Source organism: Rattus norvegicus, chromosome 1, assembly GCF_036323735.1.
Source record: "Rattus norvegicus strain BN/NHsdMcwi chromosome 1, GRCr8, whole genome shotgun sequence".
In the NCBI taxonomy this organism is placed as follows: domain Eukaryota; kingdom Metazoa; phylum Chordata; class Mammalia; order Rodentia; family Muridae; genus Rattus; species Rattus norvegicus.
The window spans coordinates 253,329,010-253,353,696 of NC_086019.1; the positions used below are offsets into that span (position 1 = coordinate 253,329,010).

Consider the following 24,687-nt stretch of genomic DNA (forward strand, 5'->3'; position numbering starts at 1 on the left):
ATCTCTGAGGCTGTGAGGAGGCAGGTTCAGGGAGACTTACTAGGTCAGTGGCGGTCAGGGAACAGCGCTGAAGGAGCGCCTCAAAGCTGTCCTTCAGGCACTGATGCTCTGGGGGCAGCTCTTTCTGTGTCTTCTCAGGGGGCAGTGGCTGGAGTTGCTAACGAGGGGACAGTGAGGCAGAACTAGAGGTGAGCTGTCCTCATGGCCCTCATGTTCCCTAAGGCCCAGTTCCCTGTGACTCAAGGATATACTTGCCATTAAGGCTCAAGGATTACTTCTACCTTGAGCAAAAGAATCCAGTTTCTATGATCCCACTTTTCTTGCCCAGGTAGGATGGGAAAGCATCAGGGGAGGGGCCCATAGTTCTTGTCACCTGCAGGCTGCATTCTCTCGGGGCTCCAGGAGGAGGCAGGCTTGCACCGGAGACTAGGGACTGTGGCAGCAGGGCCTGTTGTGGCTCAGGGCCAAGGCTCATAAGTGGAGCTGTAATTATTGGTGCTGGAGGCATAAATGTCTCAGGCAACTAACAAGATAAAGAGGAGCATATGAGTGAAGCCAGAGACACCACAGGCTGATCCTGAACACGGAAACAGGGTGGTGAGCGGGGAACTGGAACACAGAATGGTATGTGTGGGAGGAAGGGAGGGAGGTTCCGGGGGACACAGACCGACTTGGAGAAGAGTATGTATGGGAAGGGTGGAACTGAGCTCTTAAAGAACTAGAAAGTGGGTCAGTGGGTAGGGGAAGATGCAGCGACCTTTTTCCTTTGGAGGTTTTCCTGGGAGGCTGGAGCAACTTTCCAGGTATCCTGGGGTCCTAAAGTACAAAAGATGGGGGACTTGGTCAAAAACCGGACTGATGATCTGTAATCTAGAAGCTGGAGAATTTGTTTTAGAGTCCGCCATGCCTCCGTCTGTAGGTCAGTTACACTCCTAACTGACAAAGGGCTTAATTCACTGGCTTGAGAAAAAGACTCCCAAAAAAGTGGCAGGAAGGGTAAGAGAAGTGGCAATGACCCCCAAGAAGAAGCTATGGAAAGAGGACTGACCTGGACGAGTGGCCAAGATGCCAGAGCTCGGGAGGGCACTAGAGCGTGGTGCTCCAGGGCCGCCAGGAGGGTGAGCCACAGAGAAAGTGACAGGAGAGGCTGCAGGTTGGGAGCTCAGAGGGGTGGGACCTGGTGGTCCCACAGGAGGCAGAGGGAGCAGTCTAGGAGTTTCAGGCAGGTGGGTAGAGCCAGGCTGCATGACATCTGGGGGTGCCATGACTGGAGTAGGACCAGGAAGAGGCCATGTTCCACAGAATCCAACAGGGTTTATAGCTTGGACACTTTGTCCTCCGAATGGCTGTGGCTGAGAGAAAGCTGAAGGGGCGTAGAAATAGGTAACTTATCACCCACCTTCATTTGGGAGAGACTCAGAGAACATCATGCAGGAACAAACCAACAGAAAACCAGAAAAGCAGGTGTGGTGGCATCTGCAGGGGCACCTGAGAGGCTGGGACAAGGTCTTCTAAGATCAGGAATTTGAAACCAAGTAAGAGTCCATTTCAAAAAAACCAAACATTTGTAAACCCACAACTAATAATAACAATGAAGGATTAGTATATGTAGAAGAAATTGACAATTTTCAAAGTATTCAAAGTACTTTTAACTTTATTCCTTATTTGACCCTCAAAATATTACTAGTGAATTGAAATGACAGACAGACAGAACTACTTTGGTATATTGCCAAAAATACAAAGCCTTTAATCAGAGAGAGATGGAGATAGACAGAGAGAGAGAGAGACAGAGAGGCTGAGAGAGACAGAGACAAAGACAGAGACAGAGAGAGGGAGAAAACATATGGGTAGGGATTCAATAAAGAACACTATTAGGAATTCAGACTTCAATCTCAAAGCATTTTTCTCAAAAATAGAACTTAATAAAACGTGTTAAAAAGACAAAGCAACCTGGTACCCGTCTGTGATTCCTGGGGGAGAGGCAGACAGATCAGTCTAAGGTTTTCTTCATCTACACAGCAAGTTGCTGGCTGGCCTGAGTTATACAAGATGCTGTCCCCAAACAAAACAATGGTCTCTCTGGGCAACCTGAGCATGGACTGGGGAGGCAGTATGTCTGTCTGTCTATCTGTCTTTCCTGAGACCTCCTACTCCACCAGAAGAGACAGTCCCTTACTCACCAGGCCTTACTCCAGGGACGAAATGCACAGGCAAGGTTGCTTGGGGTTTGGGGACCCTGTAGTCACTTGAGGACTGTGTCCACGAGCCCACAGAAGGGATGGGATGGGAGGGGAGGAAAGGCATCACTGACGGCTGAGCTGCGGCCCTCGGCCTCACAGATGGAGCTGGGACCTGTGAGGAGAGGAAAGGGTCAGGGAGCTGGTGTGCTATGCCCATATCTCCCATGTCTGTCTCTGCAGCAAAAGTCAAGCCAGAGTTCTTTAGTGCAAAATGCCAGATTCTCAGTTATCTGCTTCCCACGAGTCATTCTTTTATTGAACCCTGTCCCAAGACCACAACCTATTGAACTTTTATCAGTCTTTATCAGAAGGGTGCTGTCTCTTCTTTGTTCAATGTGCTTGCACATCCGTCCTCTGTGTCTGAGGTAGACTTAATGTACCCATTCCCTTGTCTAAGTAACTTAATCTTTAATATCCAGTCAAGGACTGGAGAGATGGCTTGATCCACATAGTAGAAGGAGAGAACTAGTTCCTGCAGCTGGTTCTCTGACTTCCACACATGCACCATGGCACACATGTATACACACATGTACACACATGTAATAAATTAAAAAATCTCTTTTTCAAGTTCAGTATGGTGGTGCAGGCCTTTAATCCCAGCACTCTGTAGGCAGAAGCTGGCATTTCTATGAGTTTAAAACCATAACACTATGCAGTTGGTCTGCACAGTGAATTCTAGGCCCACCGGAACTACATGATGAGATCCTGTCTGTCACACACACACACACACACACACACACACACACACACACACACACACACACACACAAAACCAACCTTTTAAAATGGGAGTGAGACCAGGTTGGGGGAGTGGAGGGGAGACAGAGGGATAGAATACTGAAGAGACAACTGGAGGGAGGACGGTGTGGATCTTTGGTATGGCCTAGAAATCTAGTGCAATGGAAGCCCCCAGGAATCTGTGAGGGTGACCCTAGCTAAGACTCCTACCAACGGGAGATACTGAGCCTAAATCAGCTATCTCCTGTAACCAGGCAAGTCTTCCAATGGAGACACCAACCCAGCCACAGAACCTTTGACCTAGGATGGTAAAGGTGGCACAGAAATTGTGGGAGTGGCCAGCCAATGACTGCTCCAGCTTGAGACCCATGCTCTGAGAGGGAGCCCAACCCTGACATTGCCTGGAGGACCAGGAACCAGAGGCTGGAGAGTCCAGAGACCTAAGATCGAACCAAACACAAAACAAAAATCAAAAATCCAAAGGCCACTGAAATGATTCCTAATGATTTTATGCTATGCTCATAGATTGGTGTCTAGCCCCGTTGTCATCAGACAGGCTTCACCAGCAAAAACAGATGCAAAGACCCACAGCCAAACATTAGGTAGAGCTAGGGGACTCCTGTGGGGAAGGGGGAGGAAGAATTGCAGGAGCCAGAGACGTCAAGGACACCACAGGAAAACACATAGAACCAACTAACCTGGACCCATAGGAACTCAGAGACCAAACCAACAACCAGGGAGCCCGCAAGGGACTGACCTGGGCCCTCCACACATAAGTTACAGTTGTCTAGTGCAATCTTCTTGGGGGATTCCTAACAGTGGGAGCAGGGGCTGTCTCTGACTCTGTTGCCTGTCCTTGGGACCCTTCCTCCTACTGGCTTGCCTCATCCAGCCTTAATAGGAGAGGTGTCCAGTCTTGTTGAACTCTGATATGCATGGCTGGTTGATACCCATGGGAGGCCTGCCCTTTTCCCAAGAGAATTGGAGGAGACATAGACGGGGTGGGGAGGAGTGAGAAGGTTGGAGGGAGGGCCTGGGGGGAGAGGTGGGAGGGGAAACTGCAGTCGGCACGTAAAATAAATAAAAATTGTAAAAGGGGGTGTGATAACTGGAGATAACTCCATGGTTCCGAGTGCTCTCTTAGCCCACTGGTATTTGTTTGCTTGCTTGTTTCTTATTCTCTGACCACAGCTTCCGCTCTCTCCTCTCTCTCCAATGCCCCACACGTGCACACCTACTCTCTCCCCCAGGTCCACCCCTCCTCCGTTCCCTTCAGAGAAGGGCAGGCCTCCCTGGACATCAACCTAACATGGCATATCGAGCTGCAGTAAGACGAGGCACCTCCCCTGGTTTTAAGGCTGAACAAGGCAACCCAGTGGGAGGAAAAGGGTCCCAAGAGCAGGCAAAAGAGTCAGAGAGACAGCCCTGCTTCTACTGTTAAGAGTCTCACGAGAAGAGCAAGCTACACAACTTTAACATATATACACAAGGCCCAGGTCAGACCCGTGCACCCCATGCCTGGCTGTCAGTCTTAACCCACTCTTAACTCTTCCATCCCTAGCACACACCTCAGGTGGCTTACAATCACCTATAACTCCAGTGCTAGGAACTCTGACACCAGCTGACACCTCTGTAGGCACTAGCACACGTGTAGCATACACACACAGACATACATACATGTGTGAATAAAAATTAAAAAGTAAATCTTTTAAAATGTAACTCATTTTTTAAAGTCTCAGACTAAATGATCAGCTTCATACCCATTCTAGAATATTCCCTGAGCTTCACTCAACACACACACACACACACACACACACGCACGCACGCACACACACGCACGTGCACACACATGCGCACATGTGCACACACACAGGTACACGCAATTTCTTTTCCTTCTATATAATCCCATGTGCCCTACCATATCAATCATGGCTATTCTAAATTCTAATACATGTTTTGAATACACTATCCTTCCACCTGATGAACTACATGAGAGCAAAGATTATAATGTGTGTCCTTTGTGTCTTATGTTCTAAGATCCTAGTGTTCGTTCAATAAACAGTTACTAGAAAAAGTAGCTGAATCTCGAAACAGTTCTACAAAGCTAGGAATTTTCATCCGGTTTTGGACACTAAAATATTCCAAGTGTCTAAGACCATAAATACTTTTGAATGGATAGAGGAACTAGTTAACAAAGGATGTCCTACCTGGCGAGGAGGCTGGAATCCCATTCTGTGTGATGATGTCTCTTTTGGGTGGAGAGCAGCTCCTACAGCAACGCGGGGAAACGGGAAAGCAGGAGCCTGTCGGCCCAAGACGGTAGAACCTTGGGCATGGAAAAGCCGATCTTTCAGCTGCAGGACTGCGGGCTAAAGTTGTGATAAGGAAGGGCTGCGTTAGGAAATGGGAAAAACGAGCAAATGTCTTCTCTTGCAAGACTCTTTTGTCAAACTTCGGATTACTGTTTATGCATGCCTTAGTAACGCAAGGAGACTCAAAGTTCCCTGATTCCTGCCAAACACTTGCATGCCTCCCCTCTGGCTAGCCTCTCAGCCGGGAGTGCGCCACACAGACTTCTCCCTGAAGGTTCAGTTCAGCTGTTTTAACCACTGGAAAGTCTTCCTCCACTTCTCCAGAGAGGCCGCCCCTTCCCTGCAGTCCCACAGTGCAATATTCTGCTATGCACTGTAAGTTACTAATAGGTGATCCCTCCCAACAGACTGTGAGCCGTTAAAGGAGAAAGATCTTATTTCCCCTAGGTGCTACAGCACTGGCATAGGATGTAAAACACGGATGCGTGTGCTGTTAGATGAATGAATCATATGGTTTGTTCTTTATCATGGCCACTCTCACCTGGGTACAGTCACTGGGTAGGACACTCATGGCAATGGCCAGGCTGCCCTGGGCTGCCAGGAGACTGGCATACTGGGTGAACCTGTGTGTTGTGGCAGGACCTGGGCTCATCTTGTGAGAACCCTGGAGGAGCTCCAGGCTCCTGCTGAGGACCGTCACCTGCTCCATTAGCTCCTGCAGGGACAAGGATGATGGCAATCACCTTTTCCAAGCATGCCTTGCTCTGTCCAGGGGCTCATTCAGGACATCATACCATGGAAAAGAGAGCACTTGGACACACCACGGCAACAGACAGTCACATGAAAGAGACATGACACTCCTTAAGATCAAGATTGGGATCGATGTACTGCACCAGGCCTTGGATTTCTGTGCATCTGTCTCTTCTTGGTGCCTCTTTACCTCCTCCTGTGTTTAAGGTATCAACTAGACTAGGAATTGTTTCATACGAGACTGTTCTCCCCACAAGCCTATGACTTCACCTTCTCTGATTACCCACAGAACACCTGATACACTTTAGGTGCATAGAATGTTTCATAGAAACTATCAAATATTGGATTGACTGATATGGTGAGTCCTTAGATGGGAAAAGTTTCTGAAGGCTCATACCCAACCTAGGCATCCTGAGGGAATAAGGCGATTATTCTTGACATTATGTACGGAGGGTCCTCTGCCTTTCCTAACACTTGGCTCTAGCTCACCCAGATGTCTCACCTCTCTGATCTGAACAACTCCTACCTCTAGTCTCTCCTAAGAGCCTGGGGTGGCCAGAGTGCTTTGGAGAAGAGGTACCTGCAGAGCCACGGGGCTCGAGGCTTGCTGGGAGTCTGCCCAGCTCTCTACCAGCCGCTCCACACTCCCTGAGCACACATAGCACAGCCTGGCTTCAGAGGTGAGCTCCCTGCCTCCCTCGTGCTCCATGCGAGCTCCCAGCATGTCTGTGGAGAGAGGCAACCTTGTTTAAGGACACAGCTTCCCTATGCTAGGCTTCCTGCACAGGTCTAGAAACAAGTGGAAAATAGAGAAAGATGGATCCGTGATGAAGAACACATACAGCTCTTTCAGAGGACCTGAGTTTGATTCTCACACCTAACTACAACTATATATGTGTGTGTGTGTGTGTGTGTGTGTGTGTGTGTGTGTATGCAAGCAAAATACTCATACTACACAAATAAAAATAAAAGTTAAATATTTTAAAGAAAAGTTAACTTAAGCTAACCTTGCTCTACAGGGACAATCAAAGAGTTTGCCATAAGATGTGACAGAGAAATAAGACAGAATATACATGATGCCTCCAGGAAACAAGAGGCTATAGTCCCCATCTCCTGACTGAGCCCTTCCTTCCAGAGTGCAGGCTGACCCACCCTCTGCCTCCTCTTTGCATCAATCTGTTGACATGGGCTGGAGCCACACCTACCACAGAGCTCAGGGAACTTCTCTGGCCCTGAATACGTCAGCAGCAAGGCCAGCGCCTCTCTCCAGTTCTTCAGGCTACAGGCACATACTAGGTCCTTCCAATTCTTCTTTACGACACAGGCTAGAAGCTGTACTGGGCAGAAAGGAGACCCTCAGGCTTCCATCTGGCACAGTTAGCAGGGATGTTCCAATAGAGCCACTCATGTTAGAACACTCAACATGGCTGGCAATGAAGTAGAGGCCATTAGAGAGGTAGATTTCACACACCAGTCCCAAGGGATGGGCCTCCACCCATCCAGAGCCAAGCCATCCCCTCCCTCCTTCTGTGTGATGGGCAGTACCGAGGAGGTTTTGGTTCTCCTCTTGGCTAGGTATCGTTCTTGTGTCCACTTGAGTAGCTCTGCGTCCCCAGCCTGAGCCAGGATGATGGCGTCAGCAAAGCGTTCCTCTTTCAGACAGAGCTCCACAGCAGACCGCAGTTCCCCGAGCAGCAGGGCCTGGCTCAGGAGCCCATCAGTGTCTGCCCACAGAGGCATCACCTCTTACTCACTGCCCTCACATACTCACTTCCTGCCCAAGACCCACAGTACTTCCCCCTCTGCTTCCAGCTCTTCAGAGAAGACTGAGACGTGCAGGCCTCCTCTGTGGTGTGTTGGGGGTATGTCTGCATAGGCAGCCTAGTTCCACGCAACCCCCAAGTTTCACTTCTGGGCAACAAAACGTAGTGTCCCAGGGATGCCCTGGTCTGACTGTCACTTTCTAAAACAGGAATCAAATCAGGAAGGGCCTGGTGTGCAGGATCCCAGGCTTGATGTGAGCTTGCTTAGTGTGGACAAGGGCACAGTTGTGTGTGTGGGTTTTGTTTTGTTTTAACAAGAAAACTAAAGAATAGGGGGAAAAAAAGCCCCTGAGGGCTGGAGAGATGGCTCAGTGGTTAGGAGCACTGACTGTTCTTCCAGAGGTCCTGAGTTCAATTCCCAGCAACCACCTGGTGGCTCACAACCATCTGTAATGAGATCTGATGCCCTCTTCTGGTGAGTCTGAAGATGGTTACAGTGTACTCATATAAATAAATAAATAAATAAATAAATAAATAAATAAATAAATAAACAAACAAACAAACAAATAAATAAATCTATCTCTTTTTTTTAAGGAAAAAAAGCCCTTAATAGAAGGCTATCCGGCTATCTGTAGGTAGGCCCAGTCATTAGACTCTGACTAGAGAGAGCACAGCACCCACTAGCTGGGAAAGACCCACCACCAGTATTTGAGATTTTAGGTGGAACAGGGGAGAATAAGGGGCTCTAAAACCAAAAACTCTGGGCCCATCTGTTCCCAGGCAGTGAGCTCCTCTCTCCCGGGGTCAGGGTACCTTCTGTGGTGGGGATCTCCCAGGGAGTCATGTTCTGAGGTATCAGCTCATCAAAGAAGGCTGAGGATGCAGAGGCTTCCTTGGCAGTGTGTCTGGAGGCCTGTACACAGAGGGACAGGAGTGACTGTAGGAACTGAGGCCAGCACACAGGAGCATGCTCTAAGCAAGAAGTCTAGTGGATAAAACGAAAAGGAAGCACCCTGTAGGCTCTGTTCTACTCTGGCTCCAAGCGAGCAAAGAGTCTCTGGGAGCTTACTGGGAACAAGCAAACGGACCAGCATGGAGGGTTTCCCTAGAAGGCAGGTCTTCTCTACTTCCAATGCCTCAGGCTCCCCGGCCTCCAGCCATACCTGGCTGCAAAGGGTGTGTGCTCTGTCACTTTTGAGGTCAACTGCCTCAAGCTGAGGGCTCTCCTGTGATTTCGAGTCACTCTTCAGGCATGTGTCCACCTATGTGGAGACCCTTATGAATGCCAGCCAGACTCCCACAAGTCTGATGCTCCCCATTTACCTGCCTCATACTCTCCAAGATCCTTCACCCACTCTTCCAGAGAAAGGCCTCATTCCAGGAGGTAAAATACACATCCAGAATGGATTAAGGCCAGGTCTCCTGGGGTAGAGCCCCAGCAGGGTTATTTGCTCTCAGGCAAACTCATTTCAGACCTGCGAAGCTTACCTTCTTCTGAAGTTCATCTCTGCTGTAACCTAACAGCCTGAGGAACTTCAGTCTGGAATCATGCTCCAAGGTCACCTAAGGAACCACAAATGCAGAAACATTTTCATCAAATGAATGTAAATGACCATTCTCCTCTACCGTAATGGACATCTGTACCAGTGTACCCTACATGGACCATCGAAGTACCCTCAAAACAGTGATGCCCCCTCAAACCTTTCTTCCTGGCTGGCTTTTGCTGGGCTGTGGACAGTAATACCACAACCCTTTGCTACACTGACGTGAGAACTGTACCTTCGGTTGACTTCCTAGCTTAGTTACCTTGGTACCCCAATAAGAATAAAACACTGGCTGTTTTGAGGTGTTACTGCTTGTGATTGATTGGTTATCGTACCTGGGCAAACCATAAATAACCTACATGGACACCATGTCAGCATTTCTGGCTTCGCACACTCTGGGCCCTGGACGTTTCCTATGGAGACTCTGAAACTGACACTGGGCTTTTCTATCGGAGCAGCTTCTAAGTCAGGGCACCTTACACCTTGTCAGTGTCCACTGGATCATCTCCTTACATCTGAGCTGTCTGGGGAGCTGAAGGGACCTCTGAACTGTTGCATGAAAACACACCCTGGGAGAGTGCCACCTACACTGCCCTGGTCTTCACACCCTGAGGAGACGGATGCCAAGTGTAACCTACAGGGGTCCTGGGCTCTAAATGCAGGGTTGAGAAGGCATTGGCAGAGGATGCAAAGGAACACTGCCCAAAGTCAGCTTCCAGCCGAATCGCTGACACCAAAGGCCCAGAAGCCGGACTGGCCAAACCCACTCTGTTTCTTCCATACTGAACCATGGACTCTGCCTATAGCCTTTCTTATGTCTCTTTCTTTCCTTCCTCCTTCCGTGTCCTTCCTTGGAAATAGCCCTCCAAAATTCTGAGTATATTAATTTACATTTATTTACTTTTTTGTGTGTATGTGTATAGGCACATGTAAGTATGTATGCTTTTGTGCATATTTACGTGTGTGTGTGTGTGTGTGTGTGTGTGTGAGAGAGAGAGAGAGAGAGAGAGAGAGAGAGAGAGAACAAGCAAGAGGGAGAGAGACAGAGAGACAGAGACAGAGAGATAGTACCAAGCCTTGTGAATGCTAGGCAAGTACTCTGCCACAAGCTCCCTCTCACATCTCCAACAAGCACACACTCCCCCATGTTATAACTTGACACCGTGAAGACCAGAACTACATCCCTGATGCTCAAGTGGAATGGCCTAACAGGGATCTGCCCTGGGTTACCTCAAACAAATCCAAAACTTGCTTATGTTCATGTATCTCCCCAGTGAATCCTTCCTTTGGTGTGATACTATGAAAGCATCTGCCTTGACTGGCAAAATATCCAGGACACCACCAACAGCAGCAACACCCCACCACCCCAGCCGTTACAGTGGGCTCTGAGCTTCTAGAAAAGAGTAACGATTCTGTGTCCAGAGGACATAAAAATACCAAGTCAGGGGAAAGGGTCACAGTGCACTTATTATGGAGGTGACAGGGGTGGGAGTTCTGGAAAGAGCAGCTAGCCTTCAGGCCTCCTACCTTCAGAAACTGCCAGAGCGTCTTCTCACTTGGCCGTGAAGCTTGCTGAATCTTGCTCTGACAATAATTAAGGAGATTTCCAGATCCCAAGGCCTCCTGCAGCACAACTGACCGAGTCAGGAATTCTGACTCTGTGATGACTTGACTGATGAAGACAGGGCGGGGACAAGGCTGTGGCACCTGCTGGACAGGGATGCTGGGAAGGCCAAAGGTAACCAGCTTTCCCCCAAACTGAGAAGGAAACAAGAAAGAAAAGGTTACATTTTCAAGCCAATAGCTAACAAGTTAAGATTCCAGAACAGGCTCTCTGTTGAGCAAGCCTTGGAGAGTACGGTGGTTTGAATGAGAATAGCCTCCACCTCTCCCTCGGGCTTGTATGCTTGAATGCTTGGTCTTTAAGGAGTGGCACTACTTGGGAAGGATCGCAGGTGTGGCCTTGTTGGAGTAGGTATTGTCTTGTTGGAGGAAGTGTGTCACTGTGGGTGGGTTTTGAGGTTTCAAGGGCCCAAGCCAGGCCCAGTGGCTTTCTCTCTTCCAGCTCTACGGACCCAGATGTCGAACTCTCAGAGTCCATGTCTGTCTGTATGCTGGCATACTCCTCTGCTGTTATCTTTTATAAGATTTGCTCTGGTCATGGTGTCTCTTCACAGCAACAGACTGATGACTAAGACATTGGTAACCAAATGAAAGTTGCTAGGATGAGACAGGGATTGGGTCCCTGCCAAACAGGGACTATAGCAATCTTTCCATCACCGGCTTAAAGTGTCACCACGTGGTACTCTCTCCCACTTCCCAGTTCAGTGCCACCATCTCTCGGCACGTGGTCTATGTTACTAGAGTGCTTGCTAGCCTTGCCTTTTTCCAGTCTTCCAACCAAGGTTTAGAGCCTTCCCTGTTGCTCACCGCACCCTGTGGCCACCCAAGACTGTATAATGGTCCCAAAATGTTAGGGCCAAACATGTCTTCCCCGGCATCTATCTTCTTGATCATTAGATGAGTGTCCCACATCCCCAAATTGCCCAGCTCACCCTCCTCCTGTGCCTTTACCTACACGCCACTCCATTTGAGGCGTCGGACAAGTCTGACACTTTACATCAAGCACATGGCACAAAATCAGGTCCAGGAATTCCTTCTCTGACCATTCTCAGTGCGGCCACACAGTACGAGTCCTGGAGAGCTCTCCAGTCCAGCAGGCCACACCCCAGACAATAATACCAGAAGCTGGATGAGGGGAGCATCAGTCATTTCAAAACCCTCAAGTTAGTCCAATGTGTTACCAGGATTGGCACACTGCTCTAGTCCCTAACTAGTCTATATTTCCCTTCATAAACCCCACTCCCTGAGTGAATTTTCCAGTCATGATCATATCACTTACAGAACAAATGTTAGAGTGCAGCTTTGTGATCAACAAAACCACTTAAATTATTAACATTTGTCAGCGTTTAAAGCATGCTGTGCTGGCCCTCCTACTGCTGTCTTACAGATAAGATACTCAAGTCCTGAGGGGGTAAATGACTTCTTCAGAGTCACCTCACTAACAGCAGAGCTATGACGAGAATGCTTCACTTCAGTGCTCATGCTAAGCAAGCCCTCTCTTGAGCTACATCTGCAGTGCTACTTTACAAAGTAAAGTAGCAAACATCTCCTGTTACTTTACAAAGGCATTCCTTCATGAGCATGCTAGTCGTTTCTTTATAATAAAACCACCAACCCTAAATGTGAGAACGTCTCCTCTTATACATCCTTTTCCTAATCAAATTCAGTGGCTAAAGCATTGTGTTAGGCACTTCAGGACCTTCTTACTCCTCAAAGCATTGGTCCTCAGATTAGCAGCAATGATAGCATCTGGAAACTTGCTGGGAAATTGGACATCAGAGCCACTGAACCAGAACCTGGTATTAGTAAGATCCTCAGGTGACCTTTATTCACACTAGAGTTTGAAAAGCTCTCTTCTGGGGTTATAAAAATCAACAAGGCAGAACCTTGCCTTACAGAATCTATTACGAGGGTCTCCAGACACATATGATACATTGTATTTGATATATGTCATATAAAATGGAATGCGGAACTACAGGAATATGAATCTCAGTAGAATGGAGCTGATGTTAACTGGGATAAGGCTGGAGGAAGAAGTGGTATTTAAGGAGGAGGTCTTCAAAGCCCACCGGGATTCAGTGGAAATGGGAGAGGCTGATGGATAAGAGACAAAGAGAGGTGAGGAGTTGTTCATGGAGTAGAAATGAAATGAAGCACATGTAACTGGAATACAAGGGACTTCTAAGATTGAGATGGGAAAAGTCTCTGGGAAGATAAATGGAGCTGAGTAGGTTTAGCCTTAGGTCTATTCAGCAAGGGAAGCCCTTTGAGTAGACGGAGGGCGGGATAAAATCTATGTTTTTCTTTCCTTCCCGTATTCCATGCCACCAGGCCAGACATCTAAGAGTTACAGCAACCTCGGGAAGAATCTCAGGCTCTTTATCATAAGCAGGAGGTCTAAAGCAGGTTGCAGAATGGTGACAGAATGAAGGGGGAAGCTAAGTTATGCATCGTGCCTTGCGGGGTGCGTGATAGGCCCTGCACACAAACACAGCACACACTGCCAGCACTTACAGCGAATGAAACGCCTGCCGGCCTTCTCATCCACTTGGGAGGCTTCTTCAAGGGAGGAATTAGTGATGCTTGGGCCACCTGCTCAGGCACCTGCAGTGGTGGGAGAGGCTGGCCTTGGCTAAAGGAAGAGGAAATCTAGAGGGAAAGGTCACCTGTGTCACCAGTATGGAGAGGTATCTCAGCAAGGAACTCTGCCTACAAACTCAATTTTGAGATGAATCCTTGTGAGGCCCAATTGACCCGGGAGGGGCAGACTCCCACAGTCTAGGACTGAGACTGGAAGTGGGTGGGAGACTCAGGTATCTGACCCTCTTGGACAGCACTATTTAAAGTCTGCATGGGAGGGTGGCACAAGGTAGATACTCAGCAGAGAGGGAGCTAGGTCAGGACATACTATGAGATAACAGACCCAAAGCAGAGTTCAGCATGAATAACAAGAGGTCAGAGGTTTCCTCCAAGGGAGTCAGGAACTAATACAAGTTACGGTCCTCTAAAACCCACAGCCTGGCCTCCCTCTCTTCAAGAGCTCTCATTTTTTCCCAAGCTATGTGACCTCTCATCCCTAAAACACAGAAAGCTCCTCCCTCCAGCACTCTCTACCAAGCCCTTCAAACCTTGTCAGCCTGCCTCATGTGCTGCTGGGCTTCCCAGCTCCTACCCATCACAGAGTACAAACTGATCCAGCCATCGAAGGAGACAGCAGAGAACGCAGGAGGGTTCCGAGGGCACCACTGAACGTCAAAGCACCAGCTGCTCTGTGTGGGTAGCTTGTAGACCACCTGCCGCAAGAGAGCACAGCATGAGGAAACACTGACGTAGATAACTCTGGAACGCGTAGCTGGGATCCTCTCTCCCCCATCATCAGATCTCCAGTACAGTATGCTCATAGCAGGACTAGCCTACCTCACTGCTTGACAGATTCCAGCAAAAAATCTGGTTGTCTTTGGCACTGCTAAGCAGCAGTTCAGCATCAGCCTGGCTCCAGGACACCGACAAGATGCCCCTAAAATTGGAAATAAAGAGGAACCAGTGTTTGTGGAATGCCAGCCCGAGTGGGCACCTTGCATGTCTTAGATTCGGCTCCCCTCCACAAAACGGATGATCTAACTTAATTTCTCAATGAAGAAAGCAAAGCTTTGAAAAGTGAGTATGTGTTAAGACGGTGGCCTAGAAAGGTCCACAACACAGCACTATGCACTGCACCACCCTGCCGACTTGAGCAATGAGAGTAGAATCGTGAATTAGAAGGAATCATACAAACGTCCATTTCTGGGTTGCTTTTCGCCCCCTAGTAAAGACCTAACTCTCAGAAGTCCTGAAGGAGGGGCTGGGGAGACACTTGAGTTGGTGAAGTGCTTCCCCTCCAGGCCTGAGGACTTGAGATGGATCCCTAGCACCATGTTAACAAGCTCGGCAAGGCAGTACACGTAATTCCGGGGTCAGAATCATGAGGATCTCTGGGCTTGAGTGGCTAAGCAACCATCCCTAGTTGGAGAGACTCAGTGATGACTGTCTCAATAAACATGTAGACATCTCCTAAGGAACAACACGCACACGCACACACACACACACACACACACACACACACACGCTCACACACACACACACTCTCACACTCACATGCACACACATACACACACGGGTCGGGGGTGGGGAAAGAGAGAGAGAGAGACCTACATTATGGATCTGCTTCCTTTATTGTGGGCCCAAGACCTACGGCTTCAGGGACAGGGCTTTCTGAAGAGATAGGAGCCAAGTTGCTTTTATTAAGAGTTCTGGGGGCTGGAGAGATGGCTCAGTGGTTAAGAGCACTGACTGCTTTTCCAGAGGTCTTGAGTTCAATTCCCAGCAACCACACATGGTGGTGCACAACCATCTGTAATGGAATCTGGTGCCCTCTTCTGATCCGCAGGGCATACATGCAGACAGAATACTGTATACATAATAGATAGATAGATAGATAGATAGATAGATAGATAGATAGATAGATAGATAGATAGATCTTTAAAAAAAAAAGAGTTCTGGCAGGAGGCTCCCCACTCAGAGAAATGAACACTGTTCTTAGAGCAGAATCTAGGACCCTCCCAGTGACAGGACAGGTATGATAGTGAGAGGTCTGTGGGTCTCTGAACCAAGGCTTTGAAGGAGATGCTGGGACCCTGACCTCTTCCTACTTCTCTTTTTCTCCCTGGCCGTGTGCTGAGTGACTTTTCTCCCTATACATTCCTGCCATAATTTGCTGTCACATCAAAGTCCCCAAAGTGAGGACAGTAATCAATCATGAACAGAGAACAAAGCTTCCTCTAGAAGTTAATTTCCTCAGGTAGTTATCGTAGTGATAGAAACTAACCCAAGGGTCAACTGGCTCAAAGGTTTCTCATGGCCCTTCGCTGGAAGCTGTACGGAATCCCAGCTCTTCCCCGTAAGCCCAGGCTCCGAAGGAATGCCTCCCAGTTAGACATACAGCTGTGTTCTCTGCGACGTCTTTGAAGCCATGGAAGATGTTAGTGGCTAAAATGAGCCCCATTTGAACAGGGTTTGCTACCTGCTGTGGCTCTCCAACACCTTCAGGGGTGAGGAAGCGAAGCGCAGGTCCCACAGCTGAATCACTGGGAGCCGGTCATCTTCTGAGCACAGCACTAACTGTGTGGCTATGTCTGGGTTCCAGGCCAGGCCTGAGCAGTTCATCTGTGAACAGAGAAGATCCCTCCCCGTTGGTGATATAACCTAAGCTCTAAGACTATGAACTGATTCTGCCCAGTTGGAATGAGACTACTGAGGGTACCGTGTGTCTCCTTAGTAATAAGTGAGAACCATGAACAAACAAGGAACGCGACCAGAATCCAGGTCAGCTTCTCAAGTACTCACTGTTAATGAGAACTCTGTTATGGGGCCGAATCCACACTTGAGAATGGATCCCATCCTGAACAAGAGTAGCTCCCGCTGTCTGACGTGAGGGAAGCCAGAATACAGGCCCGTGTTGGCCACTACTCACCCTGCTGCTGTGGTCGCTGACTTTGATGATGGGCTCGTTCTTCCTGAGATCCCACACAACTGCCTTGCCACTGGGGTGAGCAGAAGACAGAATGTGCTGGACTTGGCGGTTCCAAGACAATGCTTTAATGTCTTCCGGGGGGTTCTGAGACAAGATGGTGAAAGAGACAGCCTGCCATCCCCTGAATTAAGTGACAGGTACCATTTTGCTCCTCCCAACGGCCCACAGGAAGTTGAAAGGAGGCAAGAGGTTCCTCCCACTAATGGCCTCCAGACTTGGGACTACATTTTCCAAGAAGGATGCTTAAGTTACTGGGGCAGAAGTGGGGAGGGGGGAAACAGCTAAAGTCAAAGTTCTCTTGAAAGTAGAGAGTCCCGGTTGAAAAGTAACGCCCCCTCAGGACAGAGAAGGGGAGGAGGAGAAATCTGAGAGAGGAAACCAACCCGATGTGAGGAGAACCTGAGAAAATGAGGCAGAGAAAACACCTGACTTCCAGGGTATCAAGTGCCAGTCATCCCACATTTACTTCATGATAAAGTACGAGACAGAGAAAAGCAAAGAGATAATCCAAGCTACAGATTGGCGAAGGAGGCAAAACCAGAGATAAGGCTGCCCCTCCCACCCCCAACAAGGTGGTGGTATGTCCTGGGTTATGTTCTTGCTCCTCCTCTGCCGAGTACAGGGCCGAGCCAGCCCTCTCCCCACAACTATGACAAACATCACTCCTTGCCTGTCTTGGTGTTTTCTGACTGCCCTGCCCTTCACTTCCTTCCAGGAATTCTTTGACCAGCAAACGACCACCATGAACCAACTGCTCTGCGTGCCCCCTCTTGACTCAGGTGGCTAATAGTGTGTCCGTCTGTGGAGTTTTATTGCCCTCCAGTGGTAAAGCTTGAAATCTCTGCTACTCTGCTAGTCTGCTGGCTCCAGATTTCAAAACTTTACCTGGGGAAACCTGGCTCTACACCCTAAGAGGCAGCCCCAGGTCAGAGGGAGGAGGGCAGGTAGCCCCGAGTCAGAGGGTGGAGGGGGCCCCTCACCTGTGACTTGGATCCAGGTGTCATTGGAACAGTCAGGTGGTTCAAATCCCAAATGAAGATTTCAGAATCACTGGCTCCTGAGGCCAGGAGGTTGCCCTGTGTGAAAAAAAGATATTTTTAAAGACCCCTCCCCTACTCCCACTTCAGAAAGAGAAGGAGGGGAACTGCCTTTGGGAGACGCAGAGCCTCTCCCATTACAGTTCGGAGCAGCAGCCTGAAGATCACAAGAGAGTGCTTCCATTCAGGCATCCGTTGTCATGCCTTAGCCTTGTCTGATCAACTAAGACACAGTACCTGGAAAGGATTAAAGTCCAAGGCTCTGACAGCTCCTGTGTGCTTCTGTTTCTGGGCAATCAAGGGTTCCTTCCCCGGAGAAAGGATGTGGGTCACATTGTATAGGGTAAGCATGCCACTGTCTCCTCCACCAGCAATAACCCCAGTGTTCTCCAGAAGCCCACTGCTGGAGCTTCCCCAGATTAGCTTGTGAAACCTACAAAGGAAAAGATTCTGTATCAGCACCAACTTAGGTATAGACATCTTTGCCAACCTCTCCTTTCATGTGGGCTTTCCCAGCCTAAGCCTGTGTCTGCTTGTCTGTTTTCTTCTCTCTCCAGACCCAGAAGGAAGTCTCCTCTGCAGTTTTGTCCTTTCTTTAGAAAAAAAAAAAAACTTTGTCTATGTTAAACTAAAATCCGGAAAGCCACTGTCTGGGTTATATGGGAGTGGTTTGTTTTTTAATCTTAAAGTTAAAATCGAGCTACATAGAGACTGATAACTACTGCAAATAGACTACATCGCATAGTCCTCATTGCTCAAATAGTCACGTAGTACACCCTGGCCAGCATGGTGGCTCCTGCCTGTGATCCCAGTAATTGGGAATTAGAGGCAGGAAGATGAGGAATTCAGGATCATGTACTTAAGCAAGTTCAAGGCCAGCTTGGGCTACATGAAACCTAATCTCAAAAAAAAATCAATTTCATCTATTGACAACTTATCACATAATAGACACTATTTTATGGGCTTTACAAGTGTTCATTAGTTTAATATTTAACAATTCTATTACATCCAATTTCAAGTAGGGAAAGTGAGCTTGGAGAAGTTACAAAGCTGTTCACAGAGCTACTGTATCAGTTTGTGTCCACAAAACTAATTCAGCCAATGTTTAGGGTCCAGCTAATGCCAGAGCCTATCCCGTACGGGTCAGAATCAACTCCTTCAGACAACTGTTGTCCCATCTCAAACTCAAAGTGAGAAAATCTTAGGACCTCCCTTCACTCTGCCTTTCCTCTGTGTTGGCCCACTGGAATGGACACGTAGTTGCCATGGGTCCGCTTTGAGAAACAGAGGCACAAAATATTAAATAACCAACTGGGGAAACACTTCCCTGGCTTTCTGGGTGTGTTTCTAAACAAACAAACAAACAAACAAAGAAACAAACAAACAAACAGACAGACAATAATGCCAATGTTTTGCACAAAAGAAAAAGGCAAACTCTAGATCTCCTACAAAAAAGGTCTGGATCTCATGAAAAGCTCCCTGGGAAAACATCTGAAATCCCTAAGGCCTGAGAGTGTTGGGGGAGGGGTCCGGTCTCACTTTCACTGTGACTAACCATGAGAGAAGGTTGCACATCAAATTTGCAAGGATTTGTTTACCAGGCATTCAAGCGGGGGCCAGATTGGCAAGAGCACGAAGCTGAGTGGCGAACGGTCCAGGTGGGGCCGCATCTGAAGAACCAGGCAACTGACACAGCTTAACCTACTCTGGGGCTACCACCGACGGTGCATGTCTTTCTAAAGTGCCACCATCTCCATGGGGTAGAAGAAAAAGTCCAAACAGACTCAAGAGGGTCCTAAGGTCAACCAGGAACTAGGGATCTATGGGTAAACAACTACAGGGAGGAGGGGAAGACACGGGTCACACAGGAACCAGGGATGGGACATGGCAGAGGCTTTAGGTCAGAGCACAGGGCATGTAGATAAAAGTAAAGGGACCTGAACCCTCAGGAAGAAATCGCTGTATGGTAGGGAAGAAGGGAATTACCTCAGAGAGGCAGAACACAGAATATGATAGCTGGTTCTTTACACTCGAGGCAAGTATGTTTCTGCTGTTCACCTTGTTAGCAAGGTGAAGCAAACTCCTGGCGAGGCTGTGCTACAGAACTCCTGAGAGACCAGGGACACGTGGCCGGTTAATCACGGAGGGAGATTGTACACCCTGGCCTCAAGTGAAGGTGACGTGACTGCTCGTTATAGCTGCCCTATCCTCCTATAAGCTGGAATTTTGGAAAATGAAGCTAAGGGATGGAGAGATGGCTCAGTGGTTAAAAGCATGGATTGCTGTTGCAAGAGACCCGAGTTCAGTTCCCCTGCCTGTAACTCTGGCCTCTTAGGTACCACCAAGCACTCACGTGTACACGCCCACACACAGACACAGACACAGACACAGACACATAACTAAAACTAAATCTTTTTTTTAAAGGGAAATACAGTTAAAAGTAAAAAACGAAGGCATTTATCATGAAAACAGGAAGTGAGAGGTTAAAGAAGCTAGGAGAAGACACAGTGACATCCTCTGATAAAGGTGCTCTCCGAGGATTCTGATAGGCTACGTCTAAAGAACTCACGGGCTCACTTTTCCTACAAGGGGCCAGGAAGCAGAAGGTCCAGAGAAGAGACACACCACCAAATCTACATGGCAACAGACACTCCGAAGTGACTCAAAGAAGCAGGCCAGACTGAGAACCAGTGTACAGATGTATCAGCTTAGAAGAGGACACTAAAGTCCCTAGACAGGAGCAGTCCTAGCGACCAGCTCGTGGCTGTTGCTGACTAAATGAAAAGGGCCGGGGATGAGAACAAACTGAAGCCTATGTGGTCAGGAGGCTGGACCACCTGAGCTTCTCTAAGAGCAGCACTTAGCACATCATGACTGCGAACATCTGCTGTGTAACCCCCGCCTCCCCCAGCGTACTCACTTCTTCAACCTAGATTTGCTTTCATTTAACTGAGTTCCTTTTGAAAAAACCCAACCTCTCGACAGTTAACTAAAGTGAAAAAGAGCTTTTCCACATCTGGGGCCAAAGAACCGGGAGAACCCAGTCTCCTTAAGCAGCAGAGTGGAGAGAGCAGGCCCAGCTGGAGAATGGCAGCAACCAGAGGGGGCCATGGGAGAGCAGCGCACTCCTCCCTCCGAATGCCTGACATGTACAGGCTTTGCTTTGTTTCTGCTTCATATCCTGAATTCACAGTGAGGAACAGAGTCAGGAACGTTGGATTCTATGCCCAAGGAGACAGTAAATAGCGGAGCTGAGGTTCGAACCTGGATTTATGAAGGAATAAAGACCACATTGTCTGCTATACGACTTTGAGTCAGCTATAAGGAAGGCAGATCTTCAGGACAGACCCACTAAGCAGCACGTAGAGTAACTTTGTTTTCAGCTCGGTGTTTACTGCCCTCTCACACTCAGAGAGAGGCCAACTGTATTCTCCAAGCATCCAGAGAACTGAGATAAAGGTACAAAAGCAGATAAACCACCCACTTTCTCCTGGGTTGTTCCAGGATGGGGAGATTCCGCAGATATTCGGAGATCTGGAGAAGTAGTGATTTTTAAATACTACTGATTTTATATAACTGTTTACAGTAGTATAGTAATATATGTATCCTACTTATATTAAATATGAAGTAGACTATAAAGGATAGTCACACATTTTTTTTCTGACGGTACAGAAGCCAGAGACTACTGCATCAGGCAATGGACGCCATCTTCACAAAGCCCTTAGAAAAGAAGAGAGAGCCAGGGTCAGTGCCACGCATCTGTACCAGCTACTCAGGAGGATGAGTTGGGAGGACTGTGAGTTCAAAGGCAGCCTTCGAAAGACCTTGTCTAAAACTAAAAGTTGTGACACAATAGGAAGAATTAGACTTTCTGTGCTCAGACAGGAGTGCACTTCCATTCCAAGTCTAGCTTCCTAGGGTCTCCATTACCTATGTAAGATAGAAAAATAATGGCATTTATAATTTAGGCTTATTCTGAGGCCTGAGTAGAATCGAAAGGTCCCAATGGTAGTGCCCACAAGGACTTCTTGTAGATGTGTCTGCCGATAAGGGAGAGGACGAATGATCCTCTCTGCACTGCTGTTACACAATGCGGCCAAGAAACCTATGAGCATCTGGCTTGCCAAAGCCGTGAAATCTATGACACCCAATCAGCGCCTAAGAGGCATGGGGAGAGATCATTCGTTGTCCTCCTTGTTGGCCAAAGACTGTGATGTTGGTGATATTGTGTAAGGTTACTGTCTTGACAAAAGCCAAGGGCGGAAGGAATCAATATCTGTGGTACATGATATTGTTATATTGATATTGTTATATTGTTATATTGATATATGTGGTACAGAGACCTGGCACATGTGGTCCTGGCTTGTGCAAGGCAGCTCTGCACACTGCCTGATACTGCTGCTGCTGCTGGTGGTGCTGCTGCTGCTGCCATTGCTGCTGCTGCCATTGCTGCCATTGCTGCTGCTGCTGCCGTTGCTGCTGCCGCTGCCTAGTACGGTGAGAGGGATTGGTTTTCAAATCCCTTTGACCAAAATTAGCTCCTCTGAAACATCACGTAACTCCTGGCCCCCATACTTAATCACCGCACGATTCCCAGAGTGTACACACCACCCCCTAGGGCCCTCTATCATATCAGGGTCTGACCCGAATACCCACTCAGAGACCCAACACAGTACCTGCTTGACACAGAGAGGATTCCTTTGCGTTTCAAGTCCAGAGAAGGGTCCCTGAAATCAACCTCAAATATTTCCAGGGTGGCATTTGTGCTGAAGGAGGCATCTAGTTGCTGGGCGGATGTTCCTAGTCACAAGAAAAGGAGAGAAGAGGCAGGACATGAGCTACGATCTACGCACAGCTTTAGGGTATTGATAGGTTAGGGAGTGGAGAGGAAACAGAACGGAAGAGAGTTAGGAGTATCCTTTCTCCAGAGGTAACCGCAAGGAAAGCATGAGGCATCACCCTTAAGGCTTCCCCACCTGACACAATCTTACAGCTGTCTCTTGTGGTCATTAAGGAGTTCTAGATACTGTGTTTTTCTTTGATGTATCACTTCCATAACTCTGGGTCCATAGTGTCACCATACCTGTGGCCAGATACACAGGGTACTGCTTCGCTGGGCTCCATGCTTGGACAGCTGGCTTCTCAAGCTCCTTCAACTTCATTGTCTGCCCTGTGGGTTTCAGAAAACATACATGACCTTTGGCCCACTAAAAATAGAAATAAAAAAAATCTTAGGGCCAGTGATCCAGGGAGCATCTGTGGACACAAAGATTGTCTCTCTCCTCCACGAGATGAAGTATCCCGGCAAAATGCAGAATGAGAAAAACAAGCTCATCTGAGGAGTCAAGGACAGTTCACTTACACAACCGATAAAACTGATTATCTAAACCCCCAAGGTATTTAATCACATCGGTTACTACAGGCCTAATGATAATAACCACCAAACTAGATAATTTCCCAGTGATTTTGCCTATCTCCTTGGTTTTAAATATTGTATATGTGCCAATGAACCCTGTGTTTATGTCATCGACACACATCGGTCCTCTGAGCACCAATTCGCAAATGAAACTGATAATTAAGTATTTCTACTTGCGACGTACATCTACGGTCCTAGCATTTGGGAGGCCGAGGCATCAGGATCATAAGTTCAGGTAAACTTGGCCTGGACTACATACATAGTAAGACCTTATCTTAATATATTTGTAATATTCACAGATGTGTGTGTGTGTGTGTGTGTGTGTGTGTGTGTGTGTGTGTGTGTGTTGCCTGCATGTATGTCTCGGTACCTAATGCCTGCAGAATGTTGGAGCCCCTAGAACTGGAGCTACAGACAGTTGTGAGCTATGGTGAGTGCTGGGGGCCAGCTGGTGCTTTTACCACCAGAGCACCCTTCTCAGACCTGTTCCTTTAGGGGAGGGTGAGCATGGTCTCATGTAACCCAGACTGGCCTCAAACTTGCTATGTAAATGAAAATGATCCTCCCATCTCTACTTTGCAAGTGCTGGGATTACAGGTGTGAACCTCCACACCGCATTCATTTTAACTCTGTGATTTCCACTTCTAATATATATATATATATATATATATATATATATATATATATATATATATATATATATATATATATATATATATATATATATATATATATATATTAGAATATATATATATCCAAGGTCTCACCCTCACAGGCTACGGAAAGGGCAGAAAGGGAAAGGAGGGAACTTAGAATTTGTAGCCTGTTTAAGCAAGCCTGTGTCAGTCTCACTTATAAAGACGGTGGATAATATTACTTCATTTCTGTTATTCTTTCCAGCTTGAAGAAAGTTTGGAGTTGTCAGTTAAGTTTTTTCTGGGAGCTTCTAAACTAGTAAAGCTCAGCTGTATCTTATGACCAGCGAACTACACTATTCCGTCACCAGTGCCACCTGCTGGTCAGAACCATCCTGTACAGGAGCGCAGCGACCAGCAACAGTGCATTTGACCGGTACAACTGCTAACTGTCCCCGTTAAGAATTCTATAACTTGTCACTCCGTTTTACACAGAAAACAGCCGGCTACGCTGCAGTGTAAACCCCGTGCTTTTAACAATTATATTAATTTAAGCAAACCTTTCGTGACGTGCTTAAACCATTGACGAAGGAACCGGGGAAATGCGCTTTTCATTCACTTTGCTCTGAGGCATCGGTTTATAAGAAAAGCCCTCGTTAGGGTCAGAACAGCCAGAACAGTGGAGGGATAATGGGGTCGGGGAACCACGATCAGGGAGGACTACCCTTTGAAGGTCATCCCAGCTTCTCACCCGCCAACTGCCATACAAGGCACTTGACGATCAGTTACAAGTGGCCAGGGCGCCGCGACTGGGTGCGGGCTCCTGGCCGAGTCAAGTCAAGGCCTGGAGAAGAGGAGGCGCGCGCAGTGCCGCTGGACCTCGGCGGGGTTGGGGGACACGGCGTGGCAGGGGGAGCGGGACCTCGTCCATGAGGGGGGTATTCGTACGGCTGTTCCAGAGGCGCGGCAGCCCGGGTCGGGTCTCGGCGAGCGGCGAGCTCCCCGGCGCCCTCCCGCGGGAGGAGCGGAGCTCCGGGACCCCAGACCCGCGGGGGAGAAA

General features: G+C 48.1%; 1 protein-coding gene across 20 annotated transcripts in view; it reads right to left on the reverse strand.

The window, feature by feature from the left end:
* Sec31b (SEC31 homolog B, COPII coat complex component) overlaps positions 1-24,687 on the reverse strand; it is a 29,699-nt gene that overhangs the window by 4,929 nt on the left and 83 nt on the right. For 3 of the 20 annotated variants that reach the window (XM_063264803.1, XM_039080343.2, XM_039080332.2), the window contains exons 1-23: positions 24,188-24,332; positions 22,660-22,746; positions 22,253-22,376; positions 17,814-18,009; positions 17,520-17,615; positions 16,480-16,623; positions 16,030-16,172; positions 14,388-14,487; positions 14,099-14,263; positions 13,485-13,619; positions 10,875-11,105; positions 9,292-9,366; positions 8,967-9,065; positions 8,617-8,716; positions 7,586-7,764; positions 7,246-7,372; positions 6,621-6,766; positions 5,832-6,005; positions 5,186-5,347; positions 2,181-2,352; positions 1,049-1,363; positions 758-816; positions 374-523 (exon numbers count right to left, since the gene is read on the reverse strand). In XM_063264803.1, coding sequence (XP_063120873.1) covers positions 374-523; positions 758-816; positions 1,049-1,363; positions 2,181-2,352; positions 5,186-5,347; positions 5,832-6,005; positions 6,621-6,766; positions 7,246-7,372; positions 7,586-7,764; positions 8,617-8,716; positions 8,967-9,065; positions 9,292-9,366; positions 10,875-11,105; positions 13,485-13,619; positions 14,099-14,263; positions 14,388-14,487; positions 16,030-16,172; positions 16,480-16,623; positions 17,520-17,615; positions 17,814-18,009; positions 22,253-22,376; positions 22,660-22,746; positions 24,188-24,242 — 3,234 coding nt within the window. In that variant the 5' untranslated portion in view covers positions 24,243-24,332. The other 17 variants (XM_039080338.2, XM_039080316.2, XM_063264782.1 and 14 more) reach the window with 16 other exon arrangements.